The sequence below is a fragment of the Pinus tabuliformis genome, chromosome 8, assembly GCF_031772625.1.
Source record: "Pinus tabuliformis cultivar Carrire ecotype Pingquan chromosome 8, CPIR1, whole genome shotgun sequence".
NCBI lineage: Eukaryota > Viridiplantae > Streptophyta > Pinopsida > Pinales > Pinaceae > Pinus > Pinus tabuliformis.
This window is the reverse complement of record NC_142294.1, coordinates 1,217,077,612-1,217,100,774: the sequence shown is the minus strand read 5'-3', so window position 1 is coordinate 1,217,100,774 and position 23,163 is coordinate 1,217,077,612. Positions and strand designations below refer to the sequence as shown.

Here is a 23,163-nt window from a genome sequence, read left to right as displayed (position 1 = left end):
TCTAGTTGTACTCAATTAAACTAGTTCTAACAGTTAATAGAACTAGTTGGAGGTCAGTTGTGCAGTGGGACAACAATCTAACTCAGAGATCATCTAGTTAACTGATCAATCAACCAAAAATAGCTCATGCATGCAAGGAATTCGAATTGCTCAGTTGTGGTGAAGATTCCAAGGCAGTCTAACATCAGTTGTAGACTAGTCTTGAGTGTACAGGTGTTGCATGCAATAAATGATCAATCCTTGGGAATTGTGCAATCAATTTGGAGGAAATTCCTAAAGAATAGGGGCTAATTTCCTCAAGAATTGCGCAAGGAAATAGGAGCTCAGGTGGGGGTAGAAATTGACTAAGTCTGGGTCATAGCTTCTCATTGAGCAAAGAAAACAGTTATTCTTTTGCAAGTTGAGCTTAGAGCTGGATCTAGCAATTGTAATAGATTCTCTATTCATTTGATTAATGTAAGTAGGCTTAAGCGTGTTTTACCAATTGGTTTCCCCTAGATGTTGATTTTTGTAGCTTGGAGGTACTCCAGGCCTTGAGGATCGAGGTTTTGGAGGAAGAAGCTCCACAAGTGGCCTTGTGGGATTGAAACCCAAGCTTGGGGTTTTTCACCTATCAATGTTTGGTCCAAGATCCTGACGAGACTTTGATATGTGTTGGATGGAGATGATAGAGGATGTCGAGACTAATCCAACGCATCAAGAATCATCGAATTCCGAATTTCCAAATTGGAGTTATGAATTTTTGAAGTTAGAGTGTGGGCTTGCGCATGAAGAGATCAAGTTGGCCTAGTGTTAAGAGGCCTAATGACAATTGGATAAGCCCTAAAGGGTATTCATTGGAGCCCTTGTGAATACTATATAAGGAGGTATTGTGTGAGGTTATGAAACAGATCCTTGGGCAAAAGATAGAGATTGCTTTAGGTGAGGGAGATCTTTGAATTAGTCACAGTCTTGGGCAGACTCCAAGCAAAGGGAAAGGAGGCTATGTTTAGCATCCTTCATGACTATTTTGGAGGCCGAGCGTATTGAAGGTCGGGCTGAGTAGGAAGCCCTAGGTAAGGGCAGTGTTGCGAGCCCAAGCTCTGGGAAGATCTAATAGTGTTGGAATAATAGTGAAGTGCCAAGCCCTAGATACGAGGGAAGAGTACTTGGAAAAGTGTTGGAAGCTCAAGAACAATGAAGAGAATGAAGTATATTCATTGTTAGATGGCAGATTTATGGAACAACAATCAAGGAAAGGCAAGCCGCAGCAAAACAAGGTAAGTTTGATGTGATTTTTGTGCATATTTATGTATGGGATATCTGCTACAGGTGGGCCGCAGACTGTTGTAGAAAAAAACAGGTGTTTGGTGGAGAGTTAAGGGCCATGAGGCCTTATGGAGAAGGCTATCTCTAGGCTGCAACCTATATAGGAACAATGCGGCCTATACAGGGGTTAAGGAGGCTTCAAACATGATTTTCCTTGTGCTTGGAGGCAACCCTAGTTTGTTGTAGTAGTATGAGATAATTCAGAGCCTTATGGAGGTGTCCAAGGTATCTTGAAGATTAAGGAAGGGACAACAAAGTAGGTGGAAGTTTGGACAAGGAAAGAGAAGTTTTGGAGCAATGGTTTAGGGTTGTTGTGTGCCCTAACCAGTCTTGTGAATGCATAGAAATCGAGGTCAAGGAGGCAGCAATAATGGGTTGTAGATTTCGCCTTGTTAATGATTGGATGCTAGAGGATGTAGTGTCCTAGGAGAGGACAAGTTGAGAAGTTTGTTAGTAGCCATGTGGAAGGGTCTCCATAGGTGTTGGATGCCCTAACTAGGAGCAGATGTTACAATAGAATTGGTCACTTTTGGTCTGTTGGAGGGCAACGTGAGAGTGAACCAAGTGTGGACGGTGCATTGGGCACTTATGGTCCATTGGAGGACAATGTGATAGTGCCCAAGTTGGAGCTCGTTGTGCACCATCTTCATGGACTTAGGTGGTTTCTAAAGTGGCATTTGTTGAGCTCAAGGGTTGATGAGCCAAAGAAGCAGTTGAGCAGCCCTAGACTTGTGTGTGGAGAAGGACTTATATAATAGATGATGGGCAGTCCTCATAGCCCATGTTCATTTTGGGAGATGGACATCTTACGGTGATAGGTTGCAACCCTTTGTGCCCTATGTCGGTCTTCATTGGAGCAGCACAGGAAGAAAATATTGAGTTCAAGTCCCTAAGTAGCTGAGGAGCAGCAGTGGGCAGATTGAGAGTTGTTCACAAACGGAGTTGTGAACAACTCAATATAATTCTCGATGTGTTGTGCCCTTGATGGATTAAGGCACAACTAGTGAGCAGATTGTATAACTGAGGTTCATAGGCTAGATGGACTTGGAATCGTTGATAGAGGCAGTGTTGCAGATCGGGAGCCGAAGGACCGAGTAGGCACAGGGTACGACTAATGGGAGCTGTGAAGTCGACTACATCAGCCAGATGGTCAAAGTATCTTGTTGAGGGTAGATTGGTTATCGATGGATTGACACCAAGCCCCAGTTTTGTATTCTTGTACTAGTGGATGTATGAGGGCCATTATCCCTGGTACGAGAGCCCTAGACTATTGTATTATTCAGTTTGATTAATATAACGAAGTTGGGTTGAAAATTGTAAAAAGTTGTCTATATTTTGTGCGCTAGTAGATTTACTATTATTTATGTTCTGTTGTGCAAAGTAGCTTTGTTGTGATTCTTGGTTTGGTAGCGTTAGAGATTTAAGATTCTACCCTAGACACCAAGATCGTGGAAAAACAACACTAGATACATTTGTGTACTTCTGTATGTGGTTGATGCATGTTTGCAAATGTTGTTCTAAATTGTGAATTAATTTCCATAGAGCAGTAGAGTAGAATTGTGTCTCTTGATTTAGATTAAATTTCTTTAGTAGTTGCAATTATATCACCATATTTCTACACGGCTAAAACCGAGTACATTGTTGTTATCATGGTTAGCTGTGAGGCGGTATGGCTAAGGAAGCTCTTTGGAGAGTTGTTTGAGCATGTATCAGATACAACAATAATTCACTATGACAATAAGAGTGGGATTCGACTTGCTGAAAATATTGTGTTCCATGACGAGTCCAAGCACATTGAGATCAAATATCACTATATTCGGGATGTGGTGCAAAGAGGAGCAGTGAGACTACGTCATATTGCAACTGATGATCAAATAGATGACATACTTACCAAGCCTTTGTTGAAAGGGAAGTTCTTGGTTTTTAGAGAGAATCTTGGACTGATGAATGTGACCCTTCGGGGAGGGGGAAGTCATGGATGACAAAGATGAGACTTGGTTGTGTGTGATCCTTCTCAAGTGGTAATCCCTCCAAGCAGAGATGAGACTTGGTTGTGCGTGATCCTAGATAAGTGGTAATCCCCCCAAGCAGAGATGAGACTGGGTTGTGCATGATCTGTGTCAAGTGGTAATCTCCCCTAAGCATAGATCAAACTTAGTTATGCAAGGTCCTTGTCATGTGTTGGAAAGTGGTTACCCCCCAAGTGAATATAGGGTGATGGATGAATCTCCCCAAAGTAGAGATCCTTGTTTCAAAAAGAAATTCCTCCCGAATAGAGAGGGAGTGTTGAAATTTGCGGCTAAGGGATGAATTTCCTTAAATAAATTCTCATTGTTGATGTTGAGGACTTTTGGAGATCTGTGTGTCACAAACGTATGCTTTCTCAATGTTTTGGGTGAACCCTTCACCTATCTTTAGGGGCTAAAATCTCATTTATGACAATTCTAGTGACTTTATAAAAATAGAAAGTCAAGTCTATCATTTCAAGCATGACATTCCAAAAATATTAAATCATCTTGCTTAAGTTGGTAATCAAGTAGAGTATGATGGAAAATCACTTAACTTATTCTTAATCAATCTTAATTGTTCAATCACTTATTTAATCATCAATATTATCCTTATGATACTATAATATTATTATCAGAATGGAAATGCATGTCACCTTTCCTACTTGGAACTCAATCATGCCACTTCACACCTCTCTCTCTCTGATGGCACTTGTAACTCTCTCTCTCACTCAATGTTGTGTTACTCTCTCTCTCTCTCTTAATGAATTCATTGCACTTCTCTTACACATTCTTACACTCATTAAACACTTGCCATAAAAGATTCCTCTTACTCCCTCATCAATGCTTATGTTACACTCTCTCCTTTATGGCATGAGTTACAAGGCATGTGCACCTCTCTCTTTTATGGCATGAGTTACAAGGCATGCATACCCCTCTCCCTAAATTGGCATATGTTACTCTTCCTCGAGGCATGTGAGTTACTCCATTACATGAACTCGTTGCTCCTATATATATGTGCCTCATATATTCACTCCTTACTTGTGCCTTGTGAAAGGAGAATTGAACTTGTGAAAGAGATAGTTGGAGAAACTAGAGAAGGATTGAGAGAGAGAGACTTGGAGAATAAGAGCATAACTTGGTGAGCCAAAGTGATTCAGTTTTTGCATGAGTTGTTGCTACCTCAAATCTTCTTGCTAAAGCTATTTCATATTTGGGTAAACTTACTCATTCTCTTGATATCTCACTGTATTATGTTTCTTTGTTGAACAATTGATTTCTAATAGAAGAAGAATCTAGTTGGGTTTTCCCCTTGTGGGTTTTGTCCTGGTCATTGGACCTAAATTCTCTATGTTTCATTGTGTTCTTGGTTGTCTTGTATTATGCATATGGTTGATATGGTGTATGTTCTATCTACAATTGCTTAAATGATATTGCAGTTGAAATAAGTTTCATAATAAGTAATTGTTTCACCAAAGAACATCAATTTTCAACACAAACAATTCAGATCTGAAGTGAAGAAAAAATCATCCAGTGGATAGATTATGCACTTGAGAACAAGATGTCTTGGATGATTTCTCTAGAGAAAGATATATGCACTGAAATAACAGCCCAACATGTGTTAGAATCAAATTCTAAATATAAATAAAAAGAACCAAGAAAGAAATTGAAAAATGTATAGTGAATCCCCTTTAGGGTTTCTAATGTTGGCACTAGAATTTACCAATAAAATATTCAAACGAGATATAACCAATTATAAGAACGTAGGAGATTAATTTCAAAACTAGATATATAAGATATATTTGAAATAACAATCTAGAAATAAAATATAAGTTATGTATGAATGAATATGAACTTTTGAGCATTAAACACTAGCCTTAGGGTTTCTCCAACCACGCTTTTAATTCTTGTTATGTATTTTATAGATTTGAGAAATCCTTAAATCAGCTCACAAAATGTTAGATAAAACCTTAAAAAACAATTGTATAGGGTGTTTTTTCCTTTCCAAGGTTGAATGTCTTATTCCCACTGGGGCTTATGGGGTCAAGAAGTATCCTCTTCTAAGAATTGGCATTTCTTATCTTAAGGACTAGGGTTAAGATATTAGAAGCCTTAGCATAGAGTAATCTCTTATCTAATCAAGATAAGGTATGAAGACCAATGCCTTACAAGAATGGATTCCACAAAGAAAAAAACCTTCAACAACAAGATCATTTATAACTTGAATAAAATACTTAAAATACTTGCCAAGCAACCAAGAGGAAAAACACAACAAAGGATTGAACACTTACCCAAGCTAATACAAGAAGAAGGGATGAACCTCAGGAATGTCTTTCTTCCAAGTGGTAGACTTATCGCTCAAATGGATTGACCTTGAGTTCTTGTAGAAGTATTGAACTATCACACCAAATCTTTGACGCAACAAGAAATAAACCAAGAAAAAGAGAGCTCCAAAAATTGACACCAAAGCCTCCAATAGGTAGATATTCAACAATTGTATTCTCAAAAAATAAGTAGCCAACAACAATAACAATTTGTAATGTGAGGTGGGCCTCTATTTATAAAGCTTCTACTTCCTTCTCATTCTTTATTATTTTCTAGTCTCCTTATATTTAACCTAGGAGAATTAAAAACATGACTTGTTATTTGCAACATGAAGGAGATAAAGTCAACATACAAGTAAAAAATGCCTCACATATAATAAACCCTCCAAGAGAGGATGCCATCCCACAAGAATTAAGTCAATGTGGTGAACAATCTCAATGTTTTCTTCAAAATGCATAATTGAAGCCTCAAATCATGGTGTAGAAGTACTCCAAGAAACAAATGGTGTAGATGGTGAAGTGCTTTCTATTCCTGATATAGTTATACTGAAGAAGCAACTTAGTAAAGTTTGTAAGAAGATTTTTCTACATACATAGAGCCTGTGGAGAAAAAGGCCAAGTGAATTCCATATTGTAGAAATTGATATGTCTCTTCATGATTTGGTTGACATTTGTAAGTTTACTACATTGCACAGGATCCAAGATACCATTAAGGGCACAACTTAGGGTTTGATAACATGATTCTCAGGGCCAACCTATATAGGTTTGATTTTCATACTGGGCTAATCTATACACAAAAGGGATCTTAACAATGTTGACCCAAGGTGGACTTTAGGACCAAGGAAGACTTAAAACTATTTGTTAATAATGTTTGACAACATTAAAAAATGTAGGGATGACCTTTTTGATGGAGTTGGTTGATGATTTAAGGGAGTCCTATTTTATTGGATATTGTAGTGTCCACTTGAGAGTGGTCTTACTAGTCTAGGAGGATTTTTTTCCGAAGGATACTTGCCCCTTGTTTTTATTAGAGAGATAATCATTATGGATCTATATATCCACATTATATGGAAGAAGCAAGCCCTTGCAGTATTACTTGCAAAATAGATGGAGGGTGCTTGTCACCTTGGAGGCCCACTTACCTACTGGACAAATGACACTTGAGGAGATTTATTGTTGGCTCATATTCCTTGTGGTGAAATCTGAGCATTGAAGGGCCTTTGGACGCTGATTGATGCATGACATTTCCTTTATATTCCCCTTATTTGGGGAAATATGTCATTGTTGAGGGCTTTATCCCCATAGTTTTTGTACATGTGGCATAAATGACCCTAAATTTATGTAATTCGGATTATTTAATTGAAGAACATGACTTTTCTCTTCCATGGAATAGATTAGGGGTGTTTAGATTAGAAAATTAATATTTTGATGTAAAGGAATTTGAGCACTTTCTCTATAAATAGAGGTGCACTTCCTCTCATTTTCTCATGGTTGGTTTGGGGGAGAAATCACTTCGTAAATCTGAATTTTTTTGTGATTTTTATTTTCTTAAATTTGGCTATGGATGGATGAGTTGAGTGACCTCTTGGAGAGGCCTTGTTGGTGTGGATTTCACTCTTTTCGTGGATGGATATTGTGTAGCTTGGATGAATGAATCACAATTTAAGTAATTGGACTTCTTTTTCTTGGTTGTGTTTATGGATGATGACAACGTAGTATTTAGCAAGTGGGAATGATATTTCATTTTCATTATTCCTCTTAAACAAACGATTTTTCCAATTCTTCAAGGAAAGAGCATCTCGGGACAAACCTGTGAACAACAATCATGAAGTAGACCTCTAGCAAATCCTACCTTGAAACAACTTGATGCACTGATCCTCAAGAGACCTCCAACATTTCTTGGCAAATCGACACTCCCGAAAGACGTGTTTCAATGCATCTAAACACTACCAAAAAAGGAAAATTCCATCAAAGACCCATCTTTTGGCTAGCTTGGCCTTAGACATAATGCCTTGATATATCACCAACAATGAAAAATATTGCAACTTGTAGGCAAGCTAAATCAACCAGATACTATGTAAGTACCTAATCCATCTACCCTCTATATATCTATAGAGCCAATGAGCATTGACGAACAAGGATAGTGGATGTCCCTAATGAAGTAACAACAATGGGGATCATAATGCAAACACTGATGGCCATATCACCACTGCCAATCCTTCCAAAATGTCCCTAGAATCCCAATGTTCATTTTGAATAGCTATATCTCCAAGATGTGCCCTCATAACTCCAAGAAAGCCACTCGTAAAGAAAGCCATACTAAAAGAAAGCCAAGAAAGTCACTCGTTCCAAGAATGAGAGGCAATACCTCAGAAATATCCCCATAAAAAGATTGCCTTCATTCTCAACCCATGAGGCATAGAACTAAGTCAAATTTTCCACATAGGAACCCTAAGTTCTCCAACTCCAAATATGATGACAAACTAAGTCCTAGATTGCCTTGTCACCCTCCCACTTCCACAGAACCAAGCTTGCAAGTTTCTTATCTTTTTTAATGTTTCGAAATTGTATTATGTGTCATTAGATTGACTTAAAATTCTTGTGATACTGATGTCTATGTTCCATCATCAAGGTCTTCAAGAATTATGGATGTTTTTTTCTAATTATTATTAAAATAGAGGATGTTATTGTACTACTCTTCTATGTATGGATATATCCTCCACCCAAATGTTCTCCGTTAGTAATTTCTAGTCAAGAAGTTAGTATTTGATCATATGAAGTCTATATCTAGTTGATAAGCTCTCTTGGCAAAATTATCTACTCTATCGTTATTAAAAGATTCCCCTACCTAGTTCTTTGGGGTCAACAAGATGCTCCTTTCGTCTTCTTATCTATGAAATGTACATTTGTTATTAAGTCTTGCTTGCATAATTCTCCTATGGCTAACTCCTAAGTGATTATAGTTTTGTCTTATTTGAAGGAGATTCAATATAATAGAGTGGTTTGTGATCGATAAGAACAATTATAACAAATGTTTCATTTCATAAGCTATCATTCTGTAACCATAGTTAGTTTTGTAAATAGAATTTTGGTTGGTAACATTGTGTATCCTTTTACAAATTCTCACCAACTAATTTATATTAAAAATCTTAATTGGAGTTGTTGTTGTCCATATGGAAATGACCATTTTTTTTCATCAAGAGTTAAGTTTCAATGAAATTGTTCTGATCATTGATTTTAGTGGTTGCATGCATTCAATCTAATATAATCAATGTAATTTATGTGCAGAGCTTACTCTCTTTGAGGAAGTACTCAACATGGGTCAACTCAACAAGGTTCTCTCTCCCTTTGTCTTGTACCACCCTACCCCTAAAAATAGAATATTCATAAAATTAATAATGGTTACATGTTAGGCTTATATGATTGAGAGTGCAATAAATGTTTTTATTTGAAAATATTGAATGTAGTGTTCCTTGTGTTTTCTTTTATTTATGGTAATTTTTGTTGGACACCTTTTTTAATTCCATAAATTTGGTTTTGGATATAAGAAGAATAATTCCCTTAATACTACTTAAGTTGAACTTTTATCAATTGAGGTCTAAAAATTGACACGCACAAATAAAACAAACCTTGAAATATAAGGCTTTTTCAACTCTAGCATTGTTAGGGAAAAGGTCAAAGAGCAAGTACATATGAAATGCCTCTATGAGATGTAGATTTGAGATGGTTTGAAGTTATTTAACACATATAAATCACTATTCTTTAAAGAGATCATGATCCATAGATAAGAGCACTATAAAAATAAAGACAATATAACTTTTAAATGCACATTGTCATTAATGTCATAAAATCAACTCTATTGGAAAGATAGAGTGAATTTTCTATCTAGATATTTTTTCTTTGATATTTTATATGTACAACCAAAGTGAGCCTAATGGTTAGGAACATTTTTTCCTCCTTCAAAGTCACATCTGTGAATCAGCAAGGGGTGGGCCGTGTACACTTCCATAGACTAAGTAGTCAAATTGATGTGAGATCCAAAAGTATCCCATTATTACAATTTGCAATTTGTGTTAGTATCCATAATAAATCACAGAAATTCCCATCAATAAATTTTGAGTTGCTTTGACATTTGACCTTATTCAATGAGGGTCCTAAGATTAAGTAATATTACATCATTAATTAAAAACCAATGCACTCTGGAAATAACCAAGTACAACATTTGAATATAATATCGTGGAATTATTATCATTGGAATCGATATCCACCAAACATCATCATCATCATCATCATATAATTAGCTAATCTAATTAGCTAAATAACATTAAGGAAATAAGGTCTTGGTGATTAGATATATACATCAAAAAAGGATCACCAAGGTACATCATAATAAGTTTCAGCTCAAAAGATAATAGATGTTGGCCTATGAGGAAACTATAGTTGATTCTAGAGTCAAAATGGTTTCTATGAGCTACATCCTCTTTGTAATAGGATTGCCCATTATGTTTAAACTAGTTTATAAGGTGTAAGTTGACAGAAAAAAGCCTTAAAACCTTCCCAATTTTTTAGATGTACTCTATAGTCCATCAAAATCTCGCAACAAACTGGACCATGCTTTCATTTAAATAAATAACATTGTCAACCCTAATGGAATTATGCAATACTCTAAAATGGTGTCTCCACTAGACGAAGATTAACAACTAAGTGAGTTGTATGCCATCACATATAGTTGTGACAAATAATGTAATGATATTACTCTAATATGGTCATATCTACATAATATTGGTTACATCCAAATTTTGTCTTTTTCTTTTTATATAGATGTTAGTACTAGACTAAGGAAATTATTAGATTTGAGTGAGCAAAGTCACATTTTTTTACTAGTTTTATTGGTTAATGCAACTTTTCCTTCAATATAAACAACCATGTAACAAAGCATTCAACCCACATTTCTAACAATAATCTCTTTCACTGTAAGTCACCATCAAATAGTGTAGAAAGGCAATAAAACAAATCCTAGAAAAAGGCAATAAACATAGATGTGGAAACAAGTACGTAAAGAAAGGCACAAAATTGCAAAATTTTGAACCCAAAATCCAGAACATGAAACATCGAAATTAGAACCTCTTTCCAACTCAAGGTATCCTTTATATAGAAGAAAAATGGTTGGTGAGGGGGGATGAAGAATTAATTCTCACCTTAACTATCTCATGATTACAAGTGAGGTGACACTTCCATCTTTCGATTAGCTCCTCTCCCCAAACATTATTTTTTCTTCTTGAAAAGGTTGATATATTTGCTTAATTTCTTGTAATATATGTCACCATGTTGATATGTATCATCATTATATTATTTGTCATCCATCTTGATGCTTTTAAAGTGGAAAAATGGTTGGAATCAGCTCAGAAGGCTATTTTTATTAGTGGGTCCCAATTTGGCTAATTGGGGTTTTAAACCTTTTAAAGGAAGTTTGAAGCATTTCCTAAAGTTTTTCAGAGTCCAAAAAATTTCTCTTGCACCAAGCCCCATGATGTTGTTTTACACACATATATCTTTCCAAAAATGCAAGAGAAACCTCAAACAGAATATGTATGCAAAAGTTATGCTACCTAGAAGTTGACCTTCCTATTTTGACCACCATGATTTGGGAGGATGCCATGTCAGCCCCATTACTCGTGGAAAATGGGCTAGCCACATGAACATGATGAAGAAAACTCTAGGAAGGTCACTATTTTAACTCTAGTTAAGAGTTAAAGGAGTTAAATTTAACCCCTAGTTGGTTATCAGGTTGTTTTATAACTGACTCACTAGGAGGAAAGGGGTTCAATTCTATTCTAGTGAATTTTGTTATGTAGTTGAGTAGAGTAGCTAAGAGTGGATAGAGAGATGGAATAACAAAGATGGTTTATGTCTTGTAGCATCCCACAGGTTACAAGGCTTGCTTCTTTGTATTTGCACCATTTTCCATTTAGAGAAAAAGAGAGTATAGCAACCTCACCTTCCAAATGGGGTTTCTCCAAAAAGGGCTTCCCAAATCATATCTTGGTGTCTTATGGTTTGAGTGATTATTTTTGTATGTACTTTATTTTCCACATTTTTATATTTTGTATGCATAAATAGAACACAATTACTTAATAATAAATATATCGAAGGAAAATTTAGCCCTCATATTATACATTTCAGACTTTAGTAATGTCTTTTTCAAATTTGTTATGATGAACTATCTAATGGAATATCCACAACATTTTATGGATCATATTAGTGTCAAAGCGGGTTTCTTTGCGTATATTATGGGGAGTTGTAGGGGATCTAGATTGGTTAAGCTAAATGTCATAAAACCCCAACCATGGTCAAAGAATCTATTAACCACCCTTAAAATCTGGAAAAGTAGAGATTCACAAGGATGGAAGAGCAGGTTGCATATATCAACTGTAATATGAACCTTCTCATGGAGGCTCTAGCAAATAAGCTTGAAATTGGAGAATATGGAGGTTCCAACTCGAGGTCAAATCAGAGGGAAAAGCAGGGGATTGAGAAGAACTAGAGAATGAGGCTAAGAGAGAACCCAAAAAAGAACAATCTAGTTCGAGTTCCATGAACCATTCACAATCCCTATTCAAGATGCAAGTAAGGGTCCACATCAAGCCATAGCATGGTAATATTGGTGCTTTGAAATTAAATCTTTGGTTGTAGTAGTTATAAGTTTATTTTAGCATTCATCACATAAAGGAATAATAGAAAAATTCTTTCATCACTTTGAAACTAGAGGGCCATGCCCTGACCTAGTGGGAAATTCATATAGAAACCTTGAGGCTAGAGGGGATCCTCCAATGACTAAGTGGGAGGATTTCAAAACTCTCATAAAGTCCCATTTCTACCCTATTGGGTATGTAGAGGACTAGTGGATCTAGTGGAATTACTTCAAGCAAGGATAGGGGTAGAGTGTATAGGAGTATACCACGAAATTCAAGAAGATGAAAATAATATTGGGTCTCTCCGAAGAACCTATATGTACTCCTCAAGTATCTGGGGGGTTTACATAACCATATACAAAAGCAAGTGATGTTGTTCAAACCCATAACATTGGATGAGGCTTCTGTACAAGCACGATACTTGGAAAACATAGGCCAGAAGAAAAGGAAATCAAGTGGGTCGAAGTATAAGGAACACCAAGAAGCTTCCAAATAAGGGAATTAGAAATGGAAAGGGGGGGACAACAAAAAAACAGTAACCACAACACACCATTGCAAAGATCCTAGTAATCACCACAACCATTGTAATATTGACAGTCATACAAAAGAGAAGTGGTGGAAACTACATATAGAACTCAACCTAAAGAACTAGAAGAAGGATGGGAAGAAGAAAAATCTCATGGCCACAAATTTAAGTAATTAGGTGGAAAGAAACTTGGATGTGGATGAGAAGATTGTTTGCACATTAGTGTAGAAGGGGGCGAATCTGAGTAGCCTTCAACAATAGGAAGAGGAGAAGGTGACCCAACTCTTCCATATAAATATACAAGTCAAGAAGACGAAAATTGATGCCCTATTTGACTCAAGATCATAGGAAAATCTCATTGCAACAAAGTTGGTCAACAAATTGGGATTGGAGATCCATGACCACCCTAGCCCATATCCATTAGGATGGGTCAACAAGGAGGACAAAATAAAGGTAAACAAACAATGTAGAATCAAATTTGCTATCAATGTTGATTTCATTAATGAAGTAGAATTGGATGTAGTTCCACTTAATGTATGTGGAGTTTTGTTTGAGAGTCCCTATATGTACATGTGAGATGCGATCCTCACGCATATATCCAATCAACACCAACTCATCAAGGATGGGAAATCCTTCATCATCAATGCACACAAGGGAAAGTTTATCATCTTTCAGTTTTGAGAAGAATCTATCTCATTGAAATCCTTTATGCAGTAACTTACCTTGGAGACCTGTAGTAGCATCATTGTCCTAAAGGTGTATAAATTCATGGACATATGAAGATTGTTTTATGATCAAATCTCCTCCATGTTTGAAATTACTTCAATTGTTCACCGTACATTATATAGAAAATAACTCCTTTAGCTTGAGAAATAAGTCAAAGTTGTATTGCATTGTGTGGTGAACACAGTGTCTTAGATCCTAAGCTACAACAAGTGTTTACAATTTTTCATTATCATATCCTTTTGTAACAACATTGAATCTTTTTGCAGCATTTGAACCATGGTATGTATTGCTTGGGTTCTCTCTGGACTATATAGATTCCAGAGTATGGAAGAAACAATGCTAATAAAGAGCCAAGACTTTGAATAAGGGTTACATAAGAAACAATAACATAATCAGATATGAAGCAAGATACTCGAGTAGGTCCTATCAAAAAGTTGGACAGATCTATGATATCCTTGTCTAATCAAAAGGAAGTCTTGAAGCAAGTCAAAAGTTCAGAAGCCAAGAAAGAATATGATGATGAAGGTTGCAAAATGAGCAACCTTGGAAGTTTCCTCTTTTGAAAGAACATGGACCAGACCCTTGCAACAGTCTCTACAATCATGAAGGACAATGGTGCCTCATGGAAAATGCATTGAAGGAGGAAATTGAGAGGACCCTGTTTTTGTTTAGCCTAGGTTTTATGAAAACAGATGTCTGGATGAGAAGGTAGCATTCATGAAGTAGTTGGTTGATTGGATGATCTCATGGGAGGATTTCTTCACCCTAGTTGAAGAAGGACCATGATAATAACTTAACAATATTTACTGATGTTTTTTGACATAGTTGTAGCATGATAAAGATGACAATCATATTGATGAAGATTGAATGACTCATTGAAGCAAGACTTCAGAGGGAGCTATAGAATTCCTGGCAAAATTGTATGGATAACCTTGGCACATAGATCAAAGGAATAATGACAGGAAAAGTAGTAGGTTGTAGATAGCTCAATGGTTATGATTTGTATCTGATGAGATGGAGAAGTTGTTTATATATATATATATATATATATATATATATATATATATATATATATATAGATAGATAGATAGATAGATAGATAGATAGATAGATATAGATATAGATATATCTTGTGGGATCCTTGGCATTCCTATCATAAGCCTTACTATAAAGACTTTGAGTCAATCTATGGATGAGCCTCATATATTGGTTAGCTGCTTATTGAGATATCTTTGAGATTCTATTATCCCATGAATTTTCTGATGTTGATTGAGTTGAAAGTGTGAAGAATGGAAAGAGCACATCTAGGTGTTGTATCTCTTGGGATCCACCTTTATTTCATGGATGAATCAAAGACTGAAGTCTGCTACTCTGGGAGCACAATTGAGGTTGAATGTATAAAGCAACATGCATGGCTTATTATTATGAAGCTAGTTGGTTAAGGAAGCTCTTCAGTGAGCCATTTGAGCACGTGTTGGTAACCACCGTTGTATATTTTTATTCATTTTTCAGAGAATCTGTGTTCCACGACAACTCCAAATATTTGATGCCTCTCCATTTGGATATGGTACAACGAAATGCAATCAAGCTCTATCATTTTTGGTTGGATGTGAAGATTACCGACATCCTTACATAACCTCTTGGTATGGTCAAGATTATCTTCCTTCAAAGAGAGGTTGGGAGTCATGGATTGACCCTACTATGATGGTCCTGACTAAACATTGAGCTCTAGGAGCTCCTGGGGGCTTGGGGTACTTCTTGGAGCTATGAGCAACCATAGGGTGAGTGGTTCACCTTCCCTTATAGCTGTGTTGTGTACAAGGTGAGTGGTTCACCTTCCCCTGTGATACCCCATTATGGTTGACGTGTGTAGGGTGAGTGGTTCACCTTCCCCTGTGATTGGTTATATATGCACAAGATGAGTGGTTCAGCTTATCCTGTGGAATATGAGTGGGATGAGTGGTTCACCTTCTCCTGCAGATACCCGAGTGAGAGATGCATATAGGCATCTGTCGGTTGTCACATGTAGACATGTCGATGGGGCATGGTTCTTCCTTTCCCCACATGTAGGATGTTCATTCCCTATAATCGATGGTTGACATGTCAGTGGGACATGGTTCTTCCTTTCCCCGTGTGTAGGATCCTTCCTACGATTGTTGGTTGGCATGCATGTAAGACGTGGTTCATCCTTTCTCTACTCTCGATGGTTTACATGTCCGTAGGATGTGGTTTATCCTTTCCCTATGGTTGTGACATGTGACAGTAGGATGTGGTTTATCCTTTCCCTACATGTGTTTGCAAGCAGGGTGTGATTTACTCTTTTGATGTTGTTGCCTAAGCATCATCCTTCCCATGTAGTTCAGGAAACAAGGGAAGTACTTCTCATCTGGCCAATGAGTTGGGAAAAGTGGTTAGGGACGATAGCACTACCGATGGATGCATTGTGTACTATCGTACTCCCTATGTCTAGGATGTATGATGTTTAATGACTTGGGATCAAGTCTGATTGGGGTTCTACCCCTGGTTTTGTGTAACAAATTTTTGTTAGTGGAGAGTGGTAAGGTCTTGGGATTCACTCTCGATCAATTCTTCTTCATTATCTATATAAGTGTTCAAAAGAGTTGAGATGTAGAGATGATTCGTGATGACGGGATGACATGATAATGGATGGATTGGCGTGTGGAATTCTCCCTAGTTGAGAGGGAGTGTTAAAATTGGAAACTAGGGAAAAATTCCACTTTGGTGAGCTCTTTTGAAGAAGATACTTGTGGCATTGAATTCCTCCTTTTAAGAGGACCAAAATTGACCTAAAGATCACTAAATTTGGATAAGGAAAAATATATTTTTGAAAGCAAACCCACTCATGTGTAATTTATTAAGGTTGGATTGGGGTAAAGTAAATAAAGTAAAACCCTTTCCATCTCCTATAAATAGAAGGGACCTCCATCGTTATTGGGGACATCCACAACTTGTCTTTATTCTCTCTGAAGTTCGTCATTTCCCTAAGAGACCAAGAAATGAGGACAAAGAGCATGTTTTAGGCCATTTTTGTTTCTTATGTAGGTCTGGGTTATTGCAAGAAGAGGTTTCATCCTTGAGGAGGATTTCTGGGCTAGTTTTGTGACTATTTTATATGTAAAATGTTCCCTACAACAAGCCGAGTTCCTCAAGGAGTTTGAGGCAGTTGGAAGCACGTCTGGGTTAATTTAATGGGTATTTAAGGGTTGTTACATGCATCGTGTATCTTCTCTTGCAGGCTGCAAAAACTCTATGGAGTTTGCAGGGTTCAAACCTATATTTAATGGAGGATGAGAGGCCTATATATTAGCCTAGCCAAGGTCGCACTCAGAGAAAGAAAGAGCGAGGTGTTTTGAGGATAATCTCATGGGTTTGTTGTTGTAAGTTAGGGTTGATGTGTGCCCTAACTAGGTCTATAATATGCCTAGAATTGAATTTTTTTTGGCTCGTTATCATCAGCTAAGAATACCACATTTATTTATCGAAGATCGAGTTCCTTTTGAAGACATTTTTGTAGCTGCTTTGACTATCGTTGACCTTTGGTTATGGAAGAAGGCAGAAGTGCAAACTTGACTCTTTTATATCCTTAGCATTTGGACAATGGTATTGATCATCATATTGGTAAGTCAAATTTGACTTTGATTGTAGTCTCTCTCTTTTTCTGTTGAACATTTGATATTAATAATAAAGAAGATTGATCAAGGGTTTTCTCCATCTTGGGGTTTTTCCCTGGCTTGAGCCAATTTTGTGTTCTCTTGTCTTGGCTTGTCCTCTGCATTTATGGTTTATGTTCTTTCTTCAGTTACTATCAATAATGGTTTATGTTATTGCAATGAAAATGTAAATTGGGCCAACATGGAACATTGAAGTAATTGACCTAAGCAAAGAACATGTTAACTAAAATTAACACTTGATCTAAAAACAACTAAAACAAAATTGCTATGCTTTCCTTAGAGAAGTTTGAAATATGGAAGAAAGACTTACTTGGGAACCAATGCAAGCTCTCTCCTTCTCCTCACTTGCAAGCTTTAGCTCCAACTCCAAATCCTAAAATTGGAACCTGCAAATCATCCAAAACAAGAAAGAGAACTAAAACATACAAATAGCATATACAAACAACTCTAAATAAGAAGTCAAGGATTCATTGTTTTACACATGCATAAATGAGACATAATGTATAGGAAAAAAAGGCACTTTTTGTTAATAAAAGTAGGAGAAGATTATAACCCATGTAGGCCTTTACCTTGTAGATCTCTCTCAGCTATCTTGTCCTTCCTTTGCCACAATAGAAAGCCTTCAATTACACCTCAAGCATATGAATCAATTATGGACCTCTAGACACAAATGAGCAGCATGAGGGCATAACTAAGAGTCTCTAAAAGCCAACCCATTCCTAATAGTAGGTAATGCATTTATAGGAGAAATGAGGAGGTTGTAGATCCATTAAACTAGGGTAAGATCCACTTTAGAAGGGGATAAGCTCCATGGGATAAGTGATAAGACCTCATTTGTAGGAATTCGAGAACATCTTTAATAGAGAATTGAAACTTCCATGATAGAAGCCTCTAAAAGTGGAAGCTTTGAAATTATATTTAATTTTTCCCTCATTTCAAGGGTCATTGCACTTGTAGTGAAAGCAATTTGTGCTGACCAACGCTTTTCCCTTTTTGATGCAACTTGCGCCATCACACTTACTAAACTAAGAAAGTGCGATTATGGTTTTTAGCCAATATAATGCAAAATTTTTGGAACTTCTGGAAAGACAATGCTTTTGGCTTTGTAGGGGATGATTGCAAAGTGTCAATGGATGACAATAGATCTAGTTTCAAGGCCATTTGTTTAGATGTCACAAAATGACCTGTAAGACTTAGCTAGGGTTGCCAGAGGATACAATTTTGCAAAAAATGTCAAGAACTACAAGATAGAGGCAACATGACATTTCGCAAATTGGGTTGAAATGATAACTTCCAAGCAATGCTAACTAGTACTCGAGGGAGAATGTAGAGGAGAAATTTCCTCACCTCATTTAGTAAAAACTTTTGGAGTCTAAACTCCTCCCAAATTTGGGAGGTATGATCTGGATTAGATCATTATATTATTTTTCATCCATATTGATACTTTTAGAGTGGAAAAATTGGAGGAATTAGCTCACAAAACCATTTTTACCAGTGGATTCCAGTTCCACGAATTGGGGTTTTAAACCTTCAAGAGACAATTTGAGGCATTTCCTAAAGTTTTTTGTTATGAATATAACTAATTAATAATTAATAATTAACAACATGTCTCAAAAGACATGACTATTCATGAAGGGCTACCCACTTAGGTATATATATGGGACCCTCAATAGTAACCAAATCATATTCTTCATTCATATATTTTATACATATACTCGTATTCTCAATTAATATCTCCATATTCCAAGTGCTCTGGAGTATTTAACTTGTAAGTACGAACTTTGTTCGTTACATTGGTATCAAATTCGTGTTCTCTTATCTCGGCCTTTGGCCATCAACTCTCGTCAAGTTCATTGTCGTTGCAATTGAGGCTTTTAGCCAGACAAGTTTTGGAGGTTCTCCATTTTCCGTTAGGGCTTTGGACATAACAAAAGGATATTTTATATATATAGTAATAAAACTAAATTATAGAAGCAAGAAAAAAATCAAAGGAATTTTTTTTTTAAAAGATCTAATATAAAATAAATAAAAAAAGGCAAAGAAAAATGGTTATATATAGAAAAAAATTGGTTGTAGTCGATAGCCAAGTGCGCAGCCGCAACCGGCCTTCTCCATTGTTGTAGATGTAGCTGACCTTCTCCACTATTGCAACTAAAACCATCCTTCTCCACATCCACCTCATCCTCTATACTTGTCGCCATACATATTATTAGCCAAACACTGCACTTGTTGTGTCTTTCTCTCTGCCCACAATTTTTTCTTCCTAGTTGCCACTAGCCAACAACCCAACCATTGATCTAAATTGTACCTATCTCTCTTGATGCCACATTGCTCACAGTTCGTTTGCAACCGCCACCTCTTTATCTCCATCATTTCCGTATGCTTAGTCATCATACGTACTATCGCCAATTGAAATCATTGTCCATCACAACTGCCCATCTTACACCAAATGTCCATCAATATTGCAAAATTTTACGTTTGTCCTTTCATACAAATTTGTTTATTTTTTTTACTGGAAAAATCCACCCCCTTTGTGCAGTCGTGTCTGATACATTAAGCCTATTGACAAGGCATATTAACTCATTCCGTGGATCGATTGAAACCACTAATACAAGTAAGGGATACAATTGTAAAGTGGAGTATTTATAAATCAAGAAGAAAGGCATTAACATTTAAAGTGAAAAGTAATTATTAAAAAAAAAAAAAAAAAGTGTACTTTGAAGGTTAGTTAGAGTTCTCTAACCAAAAAATAAATAAATAAGAGGTAAAAAATTAAAGGTTTTAAAAAAAGGGGTGATATATACTAAGGAATTTTAAAGTCGTTGATATATTTTCACATGACATTTAAAGAAGAGATTAAAGGTTATATATGGTAAGGATGTTTAACGTCATTGATATATATTCAAGTGACATTTAAAGATGTTAAAAATAAATAAATAAATCAAAAATGATTTTAGAAAAAGAGGATATTTTAAAAGTATTAGGGTAATTAAAAAAATAATCATAAATTCAACATAAAGTAAAAAGAAGGAAAACTCGAAAATGAGGGAAGGAAAATTCTCTTGTAAGGGTGGCCTGATCTCATGTTATGGATTATGTACATTAAAAAGAAATATTTAAGGAAAAGTTGTTAATATCATTATCAACGAGAACCATGAGGAAAATTACATTAATGTTATTTTAGTAAATCAATTATTAGTTCTAGGATTAGATAGAATTAAGAATAAAGAAACATCTTCTTTCAAAGTATAATACAAGATTGAAAGCTTACAAGTAATAATTGATGAATATGAGTATGTATCTCAATTTGGTGTAGCAACTATGTTTAACGAAGAAATTGACATAATTTTCAGGTTACCTTGGTTTAAAGAATTGGGTATGTTTTTTAAACACAGAGAAAATTTTTATGATGTTTTTTTATAAGAAAAAGATGATCACATTCCAAGACATGACAATGAAGTCAAAATCGATGATGTCTTCATCAAAATACTTCAAGGATATTTCAAAATTGATGCTTCAAGATAATCAAAAAACAATATCAAAGAATCAAAATGAGCTTGAAGAAGTCATATCCAATAAAAGGGAAGACAATTCTTGTTTTAAGGATCATAGTCATAAACTACTTGCACAAGTGAGAAAGTGTAAAGCTACGAAGCACAAATTAGAACAAGAAAATGAAAGTTCTAAGAAGAAACTCAATGGGATTCTATTAGAGAAAGAAGAGGAAAATTTACACTTAAAAAACCTTAATAATAAATAATTTGAACAAATCAGAGATTTAAAAAATGAGAAGATTGAGTGTCAAAATAAAGTTGAATTGAAAGTTGAAGAACTTTCGCATATAAAAAATCATAATCAAAACGCTTACTCAGATTAAGAAACTTAAAAATGATAAGAAATCATTGAAAATAAATTAGAAGAAGTTTTCACGAAAGAAGTATCGAAGTCTTCAATCATAATAGTCCAAGTTGAAGAAAAATGAACGAATACCGATCTAATAAATATCACAACTCATGAAGATGATAAACCAATTGAAGTAAAAACATATTCAGATGTTGCGGTTCAAACAATGAAAATTCCAAGTGAAGATTATGTAACCAATTCAACAATATCAGTACCTGAAGTAAATCAGGAAATTGCCACACACATGATACGGGAAAATCAAATCACAAGAACTCATTATCAACATCTCAATCACGAGTAGATATCTCAATTGGACTACGTATATGTATCACTCATAACTTAAACAAAAAACTTATGTTCCAAAGGATACCGATGTCACCATAATCCAATCCTATGATAACAATCCATCCCAAGTTTCCAGTAACTGCAAGATTCCACAGAAAATTAATTTGGAATGGCTAGATCATTTTACTATGTGACAATTTTATACCACACTCAAAATTTCATATCATCTTGTATCATCAAAAATAATAGTTCCACAAGTTGAGGAGATGAAAAAACATTATGAGACAAAAAATATATATCAAGCCTTTTCATTAAAGATTTGAGGACAATTTTTTTCTAAAAGGGAAGGGAATGTTATGAATAGAAATAATTAATAATTAACAATGATCAATATACTGAGGAGGCATGTCTCAAAAGACATTATTTTTCATGAACGGGTACCCACCTAGGTATATATATGGGACCCTCAGTTGTAACCAAATCATATTCTTCATTCATATGTTTTATATATACTTGTATCCTTAATGGACATCTTCATATTCCAAGTGTTCTGGAGTATTTAACTTTAAGTACGAATTATGTTCATTACATTTTTTGGGGTCCAAAAATTCTCGATTATACACACAAATACCTTTCCAATGAAGCAATAAAGACCTCAAACAGAGTCTGTATGCAAAATTTATACCACCTAGGAGTTGACCTTCCTGTTTTTATCACCTTGATTCAAGAGGATGCCATGTTAGCCTTGTTACTCATGGAAGAGGGCCTAGCCACGTGAACATAATGAAGAAAACTCTAGAAGGGTTAATATTGTAACTCTAGTTAAGAGTTGAAGGAGTCAAATTTAACATTTAATTGGCTATCGAGTTGTATTATAATCAAGCCAATAGGAGGAAAAGGTGTTTGATTCTATTCTAGTGCATTTTGTTCCATAGTTGAGAAAAGTAGTTGAAAGTGGATAAGGAGAGGGAAGAACAGACATGGTTTATGTTCTATAGCATCCCACGGGCCATAGGTCTCACTCTGTATATGCACCATTTTCCATTCAAAGAAAGAGAGAGTAGAGCAACCTCACATTCTAGTTGGGTTTCTCTCGAAAGAGTTTTCCAAATCATATCTTGGTGTTAGATCTTAGACTTTTGTGATCCATATTGATAATAATATCGTCTTTCAGAATAATCACATTCTTGAGATTTGGTCGACGTTTCGAACCAACTAATGTGGTTCATCCTCAAGACAAAGGTGAAAAAATCAATCTTCACAATTTTTTAAATAGCAGAAAATCATCCTTGCCTAGAATTAGTTGTTATTTGTGAGTGATTGTTTTATTTGTTCTCTATTCGGTGCATTTTTTTATTTTGCATGCATAAGCAAAACACAATAACTTAATAATCTAGAAATCTAGGGAAAATTTAACTCTCATATTATAGATTTCAGATTTTAGTATTTTTTTATTAGATCTGTTGTGATGGATTGTCCATTGGAATATCCATGGCAATTTATGTATCAATGTTCACGTTCCAAGTCAATCTAGTCCATCTACATTTGGATTATATAATTTTATGACTTGATTACATCCCTTTGCTAGTGGGGCCTTAAGGAGTAGGGATCCCATTTATAATATTAGAATATCATCACAATTATACAACGTGACATGACAACATTCAAAATAAACCATAGCATTAAAACAAGGGTATATCA

General features: G+C 35.7%; 1 protein-coding gene across 1 annotated transcript in view; it reads left to right on the top strand.

Annotated features, from left to right (window-relative positions):
- Window positions 1-23,163, top strand: part of LOC149239767 (cytochrome c-type biogenesis ccda-like chloroplastic protein) — a 413,709-nt gene that overhangs the window by 373,621 nt on the left and 16,925 nt on the right. The window contains exon 12 of the mRNA XM_089373524.1: window positions 8,927-8,973. Within this exon, the coding sequence (XP_089229650.1) occupies window positions 8,927-8,973 (47 nt within the window). The remainder of the gene's footprint in view (window positions 1-8,926; window positions 8,974-23,163) is intronic.